This window comes from Gorilla gorilla, chromosome 4 (assembly GCF_029281585.2).
Source record: "Gorilla gorilla gorilla isolate KB3781 chromosome 4, NHGRI_mGorGor1-v2.1_pri, whole genome shotgun sequence".
NCBI classification, from domain to species: Eukaryota; Metazoa; Chordata; class Mammalia; order Primates; family Hominidae; genus Gorilla; species Gorilla gorilla.
The window spans coordinates 85,556,789-85,575,474 of NC_073228.2; the positions used below are offsets into that span (position 1 = coordinate 85,556,789).

The window sequence follows — 18,686 nt, forward strand, 5'->3', positions numbered from 1 at the left end:
TGAAATAGTTCTCTCCTCTTATTACTAATCTTTGTCACTTACTGAGACTACTGCACTGTCTTAATTGTTTCTCTGATTTAGTCTCTCCTGCTCCCAATCTATTCTCCAAACTGCCTCAGGAGCTATCCTTCTAAAACTCAGTCCTACTCATGTCACTTAGAAGCTATGATGACCCACACTACCTGTCAAACAAGTTTAAACTTCTCAGCGTGGCTCTATGAGGTATTCAAGGCTCAGCCCCAGCCTATCTTTCCTGTCCTCATTTTCTATAATTTTCATCTTTATTCCCTACTCCCAACCATACCCTCCAACCTACTGGATTTAAGTTCAGAAACACATAATAGACTTTTATACTCATGTTAACTCATCTTCCCTGGCCTTTAAGTAGTAGGTGCTCAGATGACAAGGAAATGAATCAAAGAGAGCAGGTCTACTGACTCCAGAGTGTAAGCTACAGTTGATAAATGGCATTACCTAGTTACATGCTATTCTCATTGTTTATTTACTTTTACTTTAAGGAAATCTTATTTAAATATCCAAATTTGTGAGCTATGGGACAATAGAATGATTTCTGTTCACACTTGAGACATTGGTTAAAAGGATAGCTATTTCCCCTAACCTCTGGATCAGGCATGGTGGTGGCAGCAGCAGTACTAGCAAGGGGTCTCTGAGATAAAGGTTAGTCACTGCAAACAAAATCTGAATGGTAAAATATAATAGAAATGCTTCACAAGAAAAGTCTCCCCTCCTTTTTGGTCTTACAAGATCTCTGTTTTATTTCCCCTCATTTTTGATCTTAGAAGATCTCTGTTTTATTTTATCAAGGAAACCATTAATTTTCCTTATAGCTTTGGACATAGGTAGACAATGGTTTGAATCTCTGTTGCCACTGCCCCATTGCCTCTGCATCTCTCTGTGTGTGATCTTGGGCAAATGATTCTCCCAATGATATCCTAATCTTAATTTCCGTATTTGTAAAGTGATAATATTATCTCCCTTATAGGCTTGTTGGTGAATAAAATGAAATATAAAGCACCTATCATAGTACTTAGTGAATTAAAAGCATGATATTTGGTGCTCAAAAACTGTAACTGCTAACTCTTTTTTTTTCTTCTACCATTGTTAATAAGAAACCAACTTAAATGAGTCCTCTTTTCACTAGCTTCCATAGCCCTCAACGCTAACAGAATTACTTGCCTCTTTATGTAATGGCTCCACAAAAAGTATGTAAATTTATTATCTAGACTTTCCCCATTATATAACAGTTTTTCTTTGTGTATCTATACTTCCTGCTAAATAATAAGTACCTTGAAGGCAGCATATCTATGTTACTCATCTTTGTATACCCAGTGTTCATGTATGGTGCCTGGCACACAGTAGGCCTTCCATGAATGATGAGCTAGTTCAACTGAATTGTCCCAGGAAATGAGTAAGAAATTTTTCAATATATGCTTGATAGATTTGCAAAATATTTTCATTTAGTGAATAATCTAAAGCAAAAAGAAAGAATAACAACTTGCTTTCCAAGTGCTAGCAACAAAGGCAGAATGGGAAGACCTAATTTAGAATCACTGAATTTTAAAGCTGATGGCAACTATACAATTCCATCTGGTCTAATCTCTCTCCCACTGCAATGTTTCTGACAAAATGGCTGTTCAGACTCTGCTTGGAAAGTTTATAAAGTCTTTCCATGGTTGGGCAATTTAATTTCTAGAAAGTTCTTCCCTGTACTGAGCTAAATTCTACTGCCCATCATAGATCTGAAAATATAGAATCAGTTTACTTTTTCCTCACATGAGAGCCTATCATACATATATTGCCACCTCACCATTTTTCCACTCCAAGTATCTTATTTGGAAATCATATGTTCCTATTTGTATATAACTTCTTTATCCTTCAGATTTCTAGAGAAACTAAAACTAGTTGGGGAGTTTTGGTTAATCACGTGGCACTTACTGCCCTTAAGAACACAGGTTAGCTAAGTACATCTTATTACAAAACCAAGTAGAAAACTGGTTTCATATATGATATTAGAAAAGATATTTTTCTTGATTAAATAGGTAGTTTTGTTTTTTTATTGAAAGGATTCTAATATACTTTCACTTTAAAAATAATGTACCACTACTGTATTTAGATTTAAAATAGATTAAGGGGTAGGGAAAAATATGCCTAGATTTGGGGCAAACCTTTATTTCTTCATACATGCATTAAGTATTAATCACATGTTAACTAGATTCTATGTGTGCACTTTGCTCAAAGCAACATAATCTAAGAATTAGATTTACATATTTCTTTGTTTTAGGAATTCAGTTGTTCTAATAGATAACTACTGTCCCCCTGTACCACACTGATCTTAAGCTCAAAACGTTATGGAAGTAACATCTATGTTAAAAAAGAAACGTGTATTTTGTTTGTGCATAAATCTAGAGACAATATTTCAGACTTTTTCTACAATACAGCTAAAAATAAGGCAGATATCTTCTGCTCTTGGACAGCATCTGTATGATTAAATGTCTGTTATGAGAGTTGTTTTTCCATTATCTCTCAAGAAACACAGCTAACCATTATTACAAATTTCACAGTTTAGAATGTATATGTTTATATGTTTTATATACCAGGTCTTATGAAATCAATAAGTCATAAGATTCCCCTGATTCCAAATTATTTTACCTGACCTTTTTTTATTGTACTTTCTTATAAATATGACTCCTGCTTTCATTTAAACACACGATATGTATGTATAAATAATTTCCTTTAATCCTTATACTTTTTATATTGTGATTTTAAAAAGTTACTGTAGGCATTTCTTATTTCTGAGGTAAATTCATACCAGGACACTTAATTTCCATCATATTATATAGAAATAGTAAGAACACTGCCAATCCAAATGAAATAAACCACTTTCTCCGGTTTTAAAAATCTAAAGAATTGACACATATAATAAACTTAGCTATTAAAACTCATCAATAAGAGCTTACCAGAAATAGAAACTGTCTTATTTTCTGTTGTAATTTACTGTGCTGTAAATACTGTAAAACTGATTCTTAAATCAGACTCTAGTTTTTGAAGTATTAAAATCTAATACTAATAACAGAGATGATAAACATTTAAAGAGCAGCTAGCTGAAAAATAAGTGAATAAAGAATAATAACTAAATTACAGGCACAAAGTTTTTGTGTATATTTAAAATGTATTTATTAATAAAATCTTTTGGAAAAAAATCCTTTAACAGCCAGATTGGTTGGCTTAGTTTATTAAAGACTAAAAGTATACTCAGCCAATAAAATACCTATGGAACTTAAGCAGTCTTATTATTAATAGCTTAATGATGATTGGTTAACATGTATCATCATTCCTAATATGAATAGAAATAGGTAAGAATAATTCAAATATCTAAATGAGGGTTTTATTAGCTCTTAAGGAAATCCATTGAAAATAACTGAGCCTAAATAAAAGAAACTGGTTTCTTTTGGCTTTGAGGCTACCACATATATTTACGTGACACCATTTGTTGTTCCTCTTTCCTTGGAACTGTATTTATATGGGTTTTTTTTTTCCTATAATATGGCATCTCCAAAAAGTCTGGCTAAATGAACCCCTTGTTTCAATATAGTCAATATACATAGTTATATGTTGGTTAGAAACAATGCATATATACAATACAAACATACAATACAACATATATTATTGTATGTAGGTCTAAGTCATATTATCTGGGTGTTGAGTTCTCAATTTTTTTACTCTGTTGGTAGCACAACAAAACATCAATTTAACTTTTAAAAAGTAGATATACAAAACAAGCTCCTAAAGTACTGCTCATAATGCTGTTTCTTGGAAAGGAAAAATGAATAAGTTCATTCTTCTAACCAGCTTTATGACATGTTAATCTCTGACCCACGAGGTAGAAATTTAAAATTCTGGATTTTAAATTAGTTTCTTTGAAAAATGACATTATAAAATTAATTTCTACCCCAAGAAGCTTTCCCAAGAGAGACAAAGGATGTTTTAGCTAAAATGCATGATATCCTGGAACAGCACTCTTAAAATGTCACCAACAGCTAGGAGAGGTTCAACCTCAGTGTATACTTCTGGGAAATTTTATAGAGAAGTCAGCTAACATCTGATGTATACTGATAGTATTATGCTTGTTCAATAAGACCCATTTTAATGTTTATTTCTAAATGGTTTTCTACTGTTTTCCCATTCTATAATGAAATATGATTGTAAAGAATAAATTGTCAATGACAGTCTTTAAGATTTATGGAAATATATTTTATACTTACTCTTTAATATTTTCAATCAACTGGGTTTTATTTATTTATTTATTTATTTTTTTGAGACAGAGTTTTTGCTATCGTTCCCCAGGCTGGAGTGCAATGGCGCGATCTTGTCTCACTGCAACCTCTGCCTCCCAGGTTTAAGCGATTCTTCTGCCTCATCCTCTCGGGTAGCTGGGATTACAGGCACCTGCCACCTCGCCTGGCTTACTTTTTGTATTTTTAGTAGAGACGGGGTTTCTCCAGGTTGGCCAGGCTGGTCTCAAACTCCTGACCTCAAGTGATCCACCCGCCTTGGCCTCCCAAAGTGCTGGGATTATAGGCGTGAGCCACTGCGCCCAGCCAACTGGGTTTTATTTAACTTAACCATCTCCTCAGCATGACTAAGAAAAGGGTAACAGTTACCTTTTGAATAGTAATTATAATGTATTTCCATACAGTGTATTTTCTCAAATAAATTAAAGGCTTAAATGACAGCACGCTGTTAAAGTATGGTTTGTTGTTATACCGATTTGGCATGTCACAAATGTTATGGCCTCATGAGTCTAACAACTATGTTACATGAAGTCTGTAATGCATATTCTCATAGCCAGCAAATAACATAGTTTGTTTACATATGTGAAGGAGGCAAAAAGCTCAGCATCTAGGTTTCTGCACTGATTTTTTTCAGTGTTCAGTTTTATTATTTATTTATTTATTTTACTTTAAGTTTCGGGATACAAGTGCAGAACATGTAGGTTTGTTACATAGGTATATGTACGCCATGGTAGTTTGCGGCACCTATTAACCTGTCATCTAGGTTTTAAGCCCCACATGCATTAGCGATTTGTCCCAATGCACTCCCTTCCCTTGCCCTCCACCCTCCCGACTGGCCCTGGTGTGTGTTGTTCCCCTCCCTGTGTTCATAAATTCTTGTTGGAAGAACACGTGGTGTTTGGTTTTCTGTTTCTGTGTTAGTTTGCTGAGGATGATGGCTTCCAGCTTCATCCATGTCCCTGCAAAGGACATAATCGCATTCCTTTTTATGGCTGCATAGTATTCCATGGTATACATGTACCACATTTTCTTTACCCAGTCTATCATTGATGGGCATTTGGGTTGGTTCCATATCTTTGCTATTGTAAATATGCACTGATTATTTACCTGTGGTCCTAAGGGCACCATTCCTCTTGGAGGAGTCATTCTCTGCATTGGCCCACCCATATTTGGATGTCCTAAAAAAAGTATGAAGACATTAGCAAAGTAATGAGCATGAGTACTAAACCAGAGGCTAGAAGCTTCCTCCCTCCTGGGTGTTATTGTCTCATTTACCAAGAGTCTGAGTACTGACACCATCTTACCTTGGCTTCCAGACCACTTTTCCACCTCTTACCACTACCTACCCACACCCTCTATTAATGTCTTGACTGAAATTTTCTCCCTATTCTGTGGTGAATTAATTCTCTAACAGCATTTGCTCCTCTTCCCATGGAACAGTACAATAGAGCATTACATATCTGTGGTTCCTAAGTATCTCTGGAGGGATTTGGTTATTGAGATTGTTAAACTAATCAGGCCCCTTGCTGCTTAGCACCTTCTTTCCCTCTGCTCATCTTTCAGATGGGCTAAGGCCTCTATCTGAAAAAGGCAAAAGAAATAATAAGTGATATTATCACTTAGCTTCCTACTTGTTAGATGTTATATAAAAGGTTTTAGAATTATTAATTAAAATATGGATTTTTTGGATCCTCATGTATTCTTTTTCTTATGTTATCACTACCCTCACTATCATGCATAATTAAGTGAGCTGGAAATATAAATCATTTGGCTATGTTACTTAGAAAAATGCAACTGGTATAACTATAGGAGATTTACTTTTACAAATACAATTTTCCTTAAGAGATAAAAGATTTCCTCTATGGTTCTGCACATCAATTTTCCTTTTACTTTAGAGTAGTCACCTTGTTGTCGAGTTGGATCCATTCCACTGGGGAGTAATGGCTGACTTCCTGGGACACCTCCAAGTGCCTAGCAATTTATTAACAAAAATAAAGAGCAATATTGTAAATATTTATAAAATAAGTTTTTTAACAATTTCCTTTTAAATGCTTGTATGATAATTACAAGAATGCATTTGAGTATTTCTCAAGATTTCTTATATTTCACATTCATTTATAAGTTTTGCAGGTTTATATACCTTAAATAAGTTCTTAGTTCTAAAAAGATTCTACTTTGCCCAATTTTGTGACAAATAAAATAAGTATTTTGAGGGAGCAAAGATCTACACAAATACTGTCCTATTTCTTCCTGAGAAGTATTATGCCTTTTCCAAAAATTAATTTACTAAGAATACTGAAATAACTAATTTTGCTTCTTACATGTAAATTCCCTATTTCTACAGAATATCTTACTCATTTGAGATTACATAGCAGCACGATGAAAATGGAAAGGGACCAATGAAAATTGTTTTGTAGTCACAGTTTCCCTAAGAAATTATTTAGCGAAATAACACTTAAAATAAAAATAAATTAAGCAATTTGGGTGTACGGAAAAAGGAAAGTAGAACTGACAAAGGTAGATATGAACATAACAGGGTTTGTTTCCTGGGATATATACTGAACCATAAGTTTCTAACAGTTGTCTCAGCAGTACTTAAAGCTGAATTAAGGTATAAATGATTTAAACCTACTGATCTTAAGTATATAAGCATACACATATATGTAAAATCCTGACAACTGGTGAGAATTTCCAAAAAAATTCACTAATTTAACTTAAAGCATGAAAGTTATATCTAATTAGTTAACATATTCAACTATTTCAAAAGAAATTTAACATTAAATAATTTACATGGCCAGATCAGAACTGTTTCCTAAATTGTTATCACTTGGGATGAAGTAGGTAGCTTCCATTTCCCAAGTCATTTTTGTAGTTTTTCAAAATTTTTGCGTATAAGCACACCAAATACATATTTCTTGATATCCTACTACATTATCTGTTCCCAGATTACCTCTCCAGCCTAATTTCTTGCCACTTTCATGCTCATGTTCTAACTTCCAGCCATACCAAACTTCTTTCAGTTTTTTTTTCCTATTCATGCATTCAATCAACATTGTTTAAATGCCAACCACTAAAAACAAGACAAAATAAAAACTAAACTGAAAAAAAATCTCTCCTCTCAGGAAGCTTACAGACCCTTAAGTAGTTATTGCTGACATCATTTAGATCTCAGTCTAGGGATCACTTCCTAACAAAATTATTCCCTGTAGCCTCAATCTGGGATAAGCTCTCCTTCCATTTGTGTGTGTGTATATATACATATGCAAGTTATATTGAACAAATAAATATGCTGATTGAATAATTGTGTGTGTATACACATACATACAAAGGAATTATCCCAGATTGTGTGTGTGTGCATGCATGTATAATTTCACATGTATAATTTCAAACTTCCAGAAACTGCAAAAAGAATTTCCAAATACCTTGACTCGGATTGCCAACTGTTAATATTTTTTACTGCATTTGCCTTATCAGCCTTTCTCCTTTTCTTTCTCTCTATAAATATATATCTATTATGATAAATCTTTTTCAGAACTACTTAATAGCAAGCTGAAGACATGATACCTCATTACCCCTAAATACTGCAAAGTATAATTCCCCCAATAAGAATATTTCCTACATAACCACCATACAGCCTTTCAAGTCAGGAAATCAACATTGACAGCAACACTACCATCCAAGTCCAAGATCTCAATTAATTTTGCCATTTGTCTCAATAATGTTTCTTTTTCCTTTCTGGTACCAGAACATCATGGAAGACATGTTACATTTAGTTGTCCTGTCTCTTCATGTTCTTCTAAGCAGGAATAATTTCCTATTGTTCCTATCTATATCTGTTCTATCCCTACCTATCATGTCCTCAACAATTTTAAAGAGAACACGTCTTAAATTCCACAGCATGGTGTCTGATGTTTCTTTATGATCTAGTTATATTTTCTTAGCAGGAATACCAGAGAAATGATGCTATGCCTTTCTCAGTGTATCACATTAGAGGGCAAATTATGTTGATCTATCCCACTACTGGTGATGGTAACCTTTATCATCTGAATTTGCTGGTATCTGCAGGTTTCTACACAGTAATTGATTACTTTTAGTATAAGAGCTATTCTGAGATTGTCAATATTCCATTCCTCAACAATCCTTTATCAACCCATCAGCTGTAGCCTCCACTAACAACCACTATGATAATTGTCAAATAGAGACATTCCATGTCCATCATTCTTTTTATATTTATTAGTTGGTATTTCACTATAAGGAAAAGCTTTTCTTATTTATTCACCTATTTACTCAGTCATAGATTTCTATATTGTTCAATGGGTTGTAATCTATTACTATCATCATTTATTTCAATAGTCAAATTATCTCAGATTTGGCTAGTGAGAAGCCTTCAGGTGTGTGTGTGTATGTGTGTGTGTGTGTGTGTGTATGTGTGTTGTGTGTGTGTAACATACCCACATCCATTTTTGAGCATTTCCTTAATTTATGGCATAAGATGTTCCAGGCTCACCTCATACTTCTTCTGACCTAGCCTTGGAACCAGCTCTTTCCCCAAAGGGCCTTAATTCCTTTTAGTGGAGGACAGCATTTAGGCATAAAGATCTTGCTTCTCAGGATGTTCTTGTTACTTGGGTGCATCATTTTTAGGCTCTCTCAGTAAACACCAAGCTTGAAATCTATGCAGGTGTATATGTACATGCATATATGCACACGCACGGATCTGTGACTAATTCTATGTCTATTTGTGTGTGTATAGCATATACACCTACCATAAATGCATACTCTCCAACATCAATTCAACAACTCCAATTCCAATCTGATACTTCAGGATTATTTTTAGCGTTCTTCCTTTCTAGGTTTGTAAGTATTTTCTTCTTCAACAGTGGGAAACCTGGCCTATGTTAGTTACTTATTACTCCTCAATACAATTACTTATTTATTCAATCAGTGTATTTATTTGCTCAATATAACCAGTCTCCCAACCACACTGGCCACTTCATCTTGCCACCTCTGCATGGCTACCCCCCGCCCCACCCCCGACACCCGCCATGTCCTGGCAATGCAGAGAAGGTAAGGGCTTTTCATGTGTTTTTATAGGATCATATACCTCACTTTCAGAGAACTTAAATACTACCATGACTTGTTTTCTTCTCTGTATCTCCAGACTGTAAACTCCGCAAAAGTAGGGACCCTATCTGTGCCTACTGTCACAGAATAATAAATGTGTATTGAGGGAATAAAAGGAATAGGGTTTAGACTGACAATTTTAGGAATCATTAGTGATAAAGTCATAAGAATGAAACAGAGTTCAAAGAATGAGAAGTAAGAAGATAAAAGATTTAATTCTTTAAAAATACCAAGAAGTAAAAAAAGAAACTGAAACTGAATAGGCATGAAATTAGGAAAGAGACTAAGACCAACATCTCAGAATGCCCGAGGAGAGTTTCAAGAAGGAAAAAGTAGCCAACACTGTCAAAAGTTATAAATAAATGATGTAGGAAGAGGACTAAAAATGTATGACTAATTGATATCATATTCAATTGTGAACTTAAAGTTCTTACTTTCTAAAAAAATTAACTTTTTTTTATTTTTTAGAGAAAAGGTCTCCCTCAGCTGCCCAGGCTGCAGTGCAGTGGTGTGATCATAGATCACTGCAGCCACAAATTCGTGGTCTCAAGCTATCCTCTGCTGCAGCCTCCCGAGCAGCTGGGGCTACAGATGCATGCCCCCACACCTGCCTAATTTTTTATTTTTATTTATTTATTTTTTTTTCTGAGACAGAGTCTTACTCTGTCACCCAGGCTGGAGTGCAGTGGTGCAATCTCAGCTCACTGCAACTTCCATCTGCCAGATTCAAGAGATTCTCCTGCCTCAGCCTCCCAAGTAGCTGGGATTACGGGCACCCACCACCGTGCCCAGCTAATTTTTGTATTTTTAGTAGTCGGGGTTTCACCATGTTGGCCAGGCTGGTCTTGAACTCCTGACCTCATGATCGGCCCGTCTCAGCCTCCCAAAGTGTTGGGATTACAGGCGTGAGCCACCGCACCCGGCCTATTTTTATTTTTTTATACAGATAGGGTCTCACTATGTTGCTCAGGCAGGTCTTGAACTCCTAGCCTCAAGCGATCCTCCTGCCTTGGCCTCCCAAAGTGCTGGGATTATAGGTGTAAACCACCATGCCTGGCCAGATTCTTGCTTTTTTTAAGTCTCCAAATGGTTAGAGTTATACACTCTGAACTTTGACACTTAACTTCTGTCTCATTATAGACAATGATGTTTTATCACTGGTGGCAACCATTTTCTTCAAAACTTTACTGTTTCTAGTATATCTTTGAATATCAGAACAACTGACAAGCCTTTCTTGTTTCTGTTCATCACTTAAAAATATGGCATAATCTTACAGAAGTCTTAACCAACATCAAATTGGTTTTCAAAATGAGTGTTTTTATCTAAATTTAACTTTTTACTCATCACTGTCTTTTAGAATAAGTCAAGTCTCTAACTTTTAAAACATTTTTATCAGCCTTGGGATGACCAGATAGTAGCTTTGCGCATCAACAGTGATGTAATCACTGCACTCTTTAAACCTTTAATATCAGAAAAATGTATACATCTGTGACATATTATTTCTATATTTATAACATGTTAAAGGTATTCCACTCAGATTCATTTAACTAGTCACAAATTTTGGCATGCATTGTTCTGTTTTTTGTTTTTTTTTGAGACGGTGTCTCGCTCTGTCACCCAGGCTGGAGTGCAGTGGTGTGATCTTCACTCACTGCAACCTACACCTTCCAGGTTCAAGTGATTCTCCTGCCTCAGCCTCCTTAGTAGCTGGGATCACAGGCGTCCACTACCTCGCCTAGCTGATTTGTGTATTTTTAGTAGAGATAGGGTTTCACCATTTTGGGCCAGGCTTGTCTTGAACTCCTGACCTCAAGTGATCCACCCACGTCAGCTCCCCCAAACTGCTCGGATTATAGGTGTGAGCCACTGTGCCCGGCCGCTTTGTTTTATAAAAGATCTACACACTGGCAGAAAAAAAGAACACTAATGAGGAGGGTACTTAATAAAAACAAACAAAATATCCATGGTAATACACACTTGTGAGCCAGTGCATTTGCGCCAGGAATTGTGCTAAGTCCTTAGTATTTCCTTCAATGTTTAAACAATCTTATAAAGTTATTATTATTCATCCTTTTTAATGATAAAAACTGAGGTTTAATATGTAACTAATTTGTTAATTTGTCCATGGTTATGCTATTTTTAAAAAGGTTTTATTGATGCATGATTTAAGTACCACAAAATTTGCCCATTTTCTAATGTTAGAACATTGCCCACCTACAGTCATTTCCCATTCCCCATGACCAGCACCCTTCACCAGCCCCAGGCATTCACTAATTTTCACTAATTTCACCATTTTCTGTCTTCCATAGTTATACTATTCACAAGTAGCAGTGTCAGGGCTCAAGATTGGATTAACATATTCCAAAAGTTCTGAAAGATGTGCCTTAAATCCTAGGGATTTAAAATAAATGAAATAGTATAAAAATTTATTAAAACAAATAATTAAATGGGGGAACTGCCTGCTTCATAAAAGAATCATTTAGTTCACAAAGAATGCATCATAACTTCAATGGCAAGACTCTCTATGCACTTATGAACTGATGTACAGGCACATCTCAGAGATATTGCTGGTTTAGCTCAAGACCATGCAATAAAAGTGAGTATCACATTAAGTGAGTCATATGAATTTTTTGGTTTCCCAGTGAATATATGTTTTGTTTACACCATACTGTAGTCTATTAAGTGTGCAATAGCATTATGTCTAAAAACACAATGTATATACCTGAATTTAAAAATATTTTGTTGGTAAAAAATGCTAATAATCATCTGAGGCTTCAGTTAGCTGTAATCTTTTGGCTTGTAGAAGTCTTGATGGTTGCTGACTGATCAGGGTGGTGTTTGCTGAAGGCTGGGATGGCTATGGCAATTTCTTTTAAAGACAAGGTTTTATCATATTGCCCAGGCTGGTCTCAAACTCCCGGGCTCAAGAAATCCACCCACCTCGGCCTCCCAAAGTGTTGGGATTACAGGTGTGAGCCACTGTGCCCAGCCAGCTGTGGCAATTTCTTAAAATAGATAACAATGTTTATTGCATCGATGAACTCTTCCTTTCACAAATGATTTCTCTGTAGCATGTGATGCTGTTTGATACCAGAGTAGAACTTCTTTCAAAATTGGAGGCAATGCTCTCAAACCTTGAAGCTGTTTTATAAACTAAGTTTGTGTAAAATTCTAAATCCTTTGTTGTCATTTCAGCAGTGTTCATAGCATCCTTACCAGGAAAGAGTAGATTCCATATCAAGAAACCATTTTTGTTGCTCATCCATGAGAAGTAACTCCTTATCTGTCAAAGTTTTATTACGAGAGTGTGGCAATTCAGTCACATCTTCAGGCTTCACTTCTAATTCTAGTTCTCCCTCTATTTTCATGACATCTGTAGTGACTTCCTTCACTCAGGTCTTGAACCTCTGAGAGTCATCCACAAGGGTCTGAATCAGCTTCTTCCAAACTCCCGTTAATGTTGATATTTTGACCTCTTTCCATGAATCACAAATGGACTTAATGGCATTTAGAATGGTGAATTATTTCCAGAAGGGTTTCAATGTACTTTCCCCAGATTCATCAGAGAAATCACTGCAGATGGCAGCTACAGCTTTATGGAATATATTTCTTAAATAGTAAGAACTGGACGGGTGCGGTGGCTCACGCCTGTAATCTCAACACTTTGGGAGGCCGAGGCAGGTGGATCACCTGAGGTCAGGAGTTTGAGACCAGCCTGGCCAACATGGTGAAACCCCATCTCTACTAAAAATACAAAAATTAGCTGGGTGTGATGGTGGGCACTTGTAATCCCAGCTACTCAGGAGGCTGAGCAGGAGAATCGCTTGAACTTGGGAGGTGGAGGTTGCAGTGAGCTGAGATGGCGCCACTGCTCTCCAGCCTGGGTGAGAAGAGTGAAACTACATCTAAAAAAAAAAAAAAAAAAAAACAAAAAACTGAAAGTAAAATTACTCCTTGATTCATGGGATACAGAATGGATGTTGTGTTACCTTATACCCAAGAACTCTGATGCAGTTGTCCAAGACTAATGAAAACAACATTAATCTTGGACAACTGCATCAGAGCTCTTGGGTATAAGATGTGTTACCAAGGAGTAGTAAAAAGTAAAGGAATCTTTTTCTCTGAGTAGGTCTCCACACTGGGCTTAAAATAGTCAGTAAATCATGCTGTAAAAAAGATGCACTGTCATCCAGGCTTTGTTGTTCCATTTATAAAAGACAGGCAGAGTAGATTTAGTATAAAATTATTTTTTTGAGACAGGGTCTCCCTCTGTTGCCCAGGCTGGGGTGCAGTGGTGCAATCTTGGCTGACTGCAACCTCTGCCTCCTGAGTTCAAGCAATTCTCTCACCTCACCCTCCTGAGTAGCTGGGACTACAGATGTGTGCCACCAAGCCCAGCTAATTTTCTGTATTTTTTGGTAGAGATGGGGTTTCACCATGTTGGCCAGGCTGGTCTTGAACTCTTGATCTCAAGTTATCCATGTGCCTCAGCCTCCCAGAGTGCTGGGATTACAGATGTGAGCCACGTACCTGGCCAGATTTAGTAACTTTTAAGGGACCAAGAATTTTTCAGAATGGTACATGAGCACTGGCTTCAACTTAAGGTCACCAGTTGTATTACCCCCTAATAAGAGAATCAGCCTGCCCTTTAAAGCTCTAAAGGAAGGCATTGACTGACTATGGCTATGAAAGTTCTAGGTGGCATCTTCTTCCAACAGTTTAGTGTAGTCATCTTCATCAATTATCTTAGCTAGATTTTCTGGGTTACTTTCTGCAGTAGAATCATCAGCACTTGTGGCTTCACCTTGAGTGTATATGTTCTGAAGACAGCTTCTTTCCTAAACTTCATGAACAAATCTCTGCCCGCCGCCCTCAGGCTTTTCTTCTGCAACTTCCTCAGCTCTCTCAGTCTTCACAGAACTGAAGAAACTAAAGGCCTTACTCTGGATTAGGCTTTGGCTTAAGGGAATATTGTGGCTGGTCTGATCTTCTGTCCAGACCATAAAAACTTCCTTCTATCAGCAATAAGGCTGTTTTGCTTTCTTATCATTTCTGTGTTCACTGGAGTAGCACTTTTAATTCTTTCAAGAACTTTTCCTTTGCATTCCTAACATTGCTGTTTGGCACAAGAGGCCTAGCTTTTGGCTTATCTTGGCTTTTGACATGCCTTCCTCACTAAATGTAATCATTTTTAGCTTCTGATTTAAAGTGAGCGATGTGCGACTCTTCTTTTCACTTGAACACTTAGAGGCCATTTTAGGGTTATCAGTTGGCCCAATTTCAATACTGTTGTGTCTCAGGGAATAGGGAAGTCAAGGAGAGGAATAGTGATCAGGGAGTGGCTGGTCGGTGGAGCAGTCAGAACATACAGAATTATGAATTAAGTTCACTGTCTTGTATGGGCACGGTTTATGGCAACCCAAAACAATTACAATAGTCACATCAAAATCAGTGATCACTGTAAGAGATATAATGAAAAAATTTTAATATTATGAGAATTACCAAAACGTGACACAGAGACACAAAGTGAGCACATGCTGTTGGCTAAATGGCACTTACTGACTTGCTCAATGCAGGGTTGCCATAAAACTTTAATTTGTAAAAAACATATCTGTGAAGCATAGTAAAATGAAGTATGCCTGTATATTTCCTTGACTACCATTATATAGTTTACTCATGGAGACTAAATGCTCATTGATGCTGAAAAAATGGTGAATTTCTCAAAGCTTTAAGATTTAATTCAGTAACAATTTTGATGAACCAAATTTTTTATGGGCCCATAATGATATAATTAAATATCAGAACTAGAAGAGCCTTTAGAAATACCCACATCCACTCCTATTTTACAGTTAAGAAAACCAAAACCCAGAAAGTCTAAGCGACTTGCTCAAAGTTATACATTGCTGGCTTTTGGACCTAAGATGCCAGACGCATTTAGGTCCTTTCAACACCACTGTCATTTTATTCCTCTAAAACGACAATATCAACACAGAAGATATTAAATTAAGTGTAGGAAGATGTTCGTCCCTATAGCACAACTCACCATTTGACATACATATATATATACACACACAGACATTTATACTTTTCTTTTTTCTATATTTCAACAGCTGCAACTGTGCTGTTCAAATTAAAAGCTCTTTACCACATGCAGCAATTTAAATTTAATTAAAATTAATTTAATTAAAAATTTAGTTCTTCACTCACACTAGTCCTATCTCAAGTGCTCAAGTACTAAAACTACTGCATATGATAAATGCAGGTATAAAATAATTCCATCATCCCAGAAAGTTCTATTGGGCAGTGCTGCATTAGAATGTCAGCTCCACAAGAGAGATTTTCATTAGTTTGTTCACCAATGTATCCCCCACATCTAGAATGGTACCTGGGACACAGTAAACCTCAACAAGTATCTGTTGAATGATTCAATATTTCTGAGAGTGATTTTGGATAGCCCTGTGAAGTTTCTATCCAAATATATGGCAACGTATTCTATGTATTGACTTATCCAAAAACGGTATATCTATGACAAAATGACTATAAGATAATGAGGTATGTTTTGGCAAAAGAAGTGAACATTGTATCATAAAACCTTCATAAAACTATAACTTAATTGTATCATAAAACCTCCATAAAACTATAACTTAAATTAGGTAAGACTGAATAGAATTCACTATGCAAAATTTTCTTGGTTTGAGAAGGATAAAAATAAATTTGTTTGTTAATTTTCCCTACAAAGGTAGAACATAATTAGAAAAATATATATATCTCAGGATAAACTCAAAATTCAAAGTCATAAGAAAATAATATATTTTAATCTTGCCATGTTGGATTTGAAATAATAATTTAAATGTTAGTGTAATTATCATAAAAATAAAAAATGAGCTCCCAATAATAGAAAGGGGTATTCTAAACCAGCCAAAGAGGCTACTTTATGCTTTTAATCATTAATCACTAACATATTAAACAGATACATTTTATCATCTCAATAAATTTAATTCTATAACATGATTTTTAATATGTACATACTATTTCATCATTTCAATATACCATAATTTACTTAACCACACATCTATTATTGCACAAATATCTGAAGATTTCAGTAGAATGGTCAGATGTAGTGTGTTTGTAGAATACCAAATTCAACTTTAGAGTACAAAATGGGCAACAGAATTAACAATGTTTTTCATTCCATATATCTGTTGACAGTGTTTCAGGAATCTTTAAGAAACAGAGGATAAAGTTTCTGAATTCTATAGGATCAATAGATCTATAGTTAAATTATTGTTGGTGTCACTCATATCATTAACATTATCTGTATTTCGGGCTGTCTTGATTTCCTCAAGATAGTGTTGAATGAATACTGTGAATTTTTCTGATTGGATATTTTATCCATGGGAAGGATAAAGACTTGCTCGGTTCCAGGTTACAGATGCTTCAATACCAAAGACCCCTTCTGAGAGTTGAACCAATTCCAATGTAAAATTGTATAGTCAAATATATTTTGTAGATTTAACTTCTATGTTTCATGTTTCGTCATATATATTTATCCTCTGCTATACTGCACAGTTTTGTAATTTTATTTTCCTTTCATCATTTTAGACATTATTACCCCTTCCTATATTTTTACAACATAGTGACATTATATCATATTCCAATACCCAGTGCTATACATATACAAAGAATATACACCCTTATGGATTTAATCCAGAACCATAAAAATGGTTTCAGGGGAACTCAAATTTAAATCTGTAGTCTAATCATTAGTAATTACAAATTGAGTAAAATCTGTTTATTAAAGAGATGTCTTTTACATATTCAAAATGATTAGTCAACACTACTGAAGAGGTTACTATTTCTATTTCCTTAGATACAAACTCTTACTAAAACATAACATCATTAGTTTATGACCAATTAACATGAAAACTAAATTTAAAAATAAACACATTAGTGGATTTTAAAATTTTATTATTTGTTTATTTTTTAGAGACCAGGTCTTCGTATGTTGCCCAGGCTGATCTCAAACTCCTGGGCTCAGGCGATTCTCCTGCTTCAGCCTCCTGAAGTGCCGGGATTACAGATGTGAGCTACCATGCCTGGACACATTTGTGTTTTTATCTGCATCATTCCAATTAATCACGAAAAATAGTTTTGCCCATTCTACTTTAATGACTACATAACAAAATTGAGAAACCGTGTTTATGCCTGAAAAGTTCATGCTCCTAACTAGGTTAAACATTTCCTAAAACAATATTATTTATATTATTAACACAACTCTTTTTTAAAAAATAGTAGAAATGTAAATTATTATAAGTTTGGATGATAGCTGTTTGAATTAATGAAGCTTAACTAAATGTGTATGTATGTGTGTGCACTGGAGTGGTGGTGGGAATGGACAAAAAGAATCCCTGAGAGAAGAGTACAATTGTTTTAAAATACATTTAGGTAAAGACTATTTATGATTCTTGAGGAAAGAGAGCCTATATAAAAACTTTTTATTATCTTTAACTTTTTAATTGTCTCTTTTGAAAATTCAAAGACATTAAATACCTGTTTGTAAAATTTTTCAACAAACTAGGTTTACAATTTTACATTCCCACCACCAACCTTGTCTTCAAAGTGTTCATTTTGTTAATCTCTACGGAACCTAGGATATGGAACCTAGGATAGTATCTTATACATGGCAGGCATTCAATAATGTCACTTGAATAAAATTCCAATAATTTTATCACATTTTCAACATTGATACACAATATATGAGGTCAAAAATTCTAATAACACACTTATACTAGAATTTCACATTTCCCTAATTCAGATTTTTAGGAACTTCCTAGACTTATATAATATACAAAGCTATGGACGGAATGTCTAAAAAGCCATGAAGCCTGCCTCCAATAAGAGATGCACATTTCTTTAAAAAGAAATTTAAAAGACTCAGGCTCCTATATAAGTAGATCTGACTGTCAATATATACAGGTTTACCCACAGAGAAAACAAAATTCCGGTATGTTGTAACACTTGGCATCTGTGCACTTCTCTTTCCTACTTTATGCCATCTTCCCCTGGCCCGATGTACTGAATTCAGATTCGGTCTATAGGAGAAAAATGCTCCAGCTGCTAATGTGAGGAAGACTGCCAAGCACTGTTATCATGAGATGACCCAGCACTGCTTCCTACTGAAGGTTCTCCCCTGGGGGTGAATCTGGGTGCTGGCACTTTCTGCTGTGCACTAGAAGCAGAGAGCACCAG

At 35.4% G+C, this 18,686-nt stretch overlaps 1 protein-coding gene across 14 annotated transcripts in view; it reads right to left on the bottom strand.

The window, feature by feature from the left end:
- SSBP2 (single stranded DNA binding protein 2) overlaps positions 1-18,686 on the bottom strand; it is a 326,082-nt gene that overhangs the window by 47,513 nt on the left and 259,883 nt on the right. For all 14 annotated transcript variants that reach the window (XM_063706649.1, XM_063706652.1, XM_063706650.1 and 11 more), the window contains 2 exons: positions 6,218-6,284; positions 5,421-5,491 (listed from right to left, as the gene is read on the bottom strand). In XM_063706649.1, the coding sequence (XP_063562719.1) occupies positions 5,421-5,491; positions 6,218-6,284 (138 nt within the window). The remainder of the gene's footprint in view (positions 1-5,420; positions 5,492-6,217; positions 6,285-18,686) is intronic.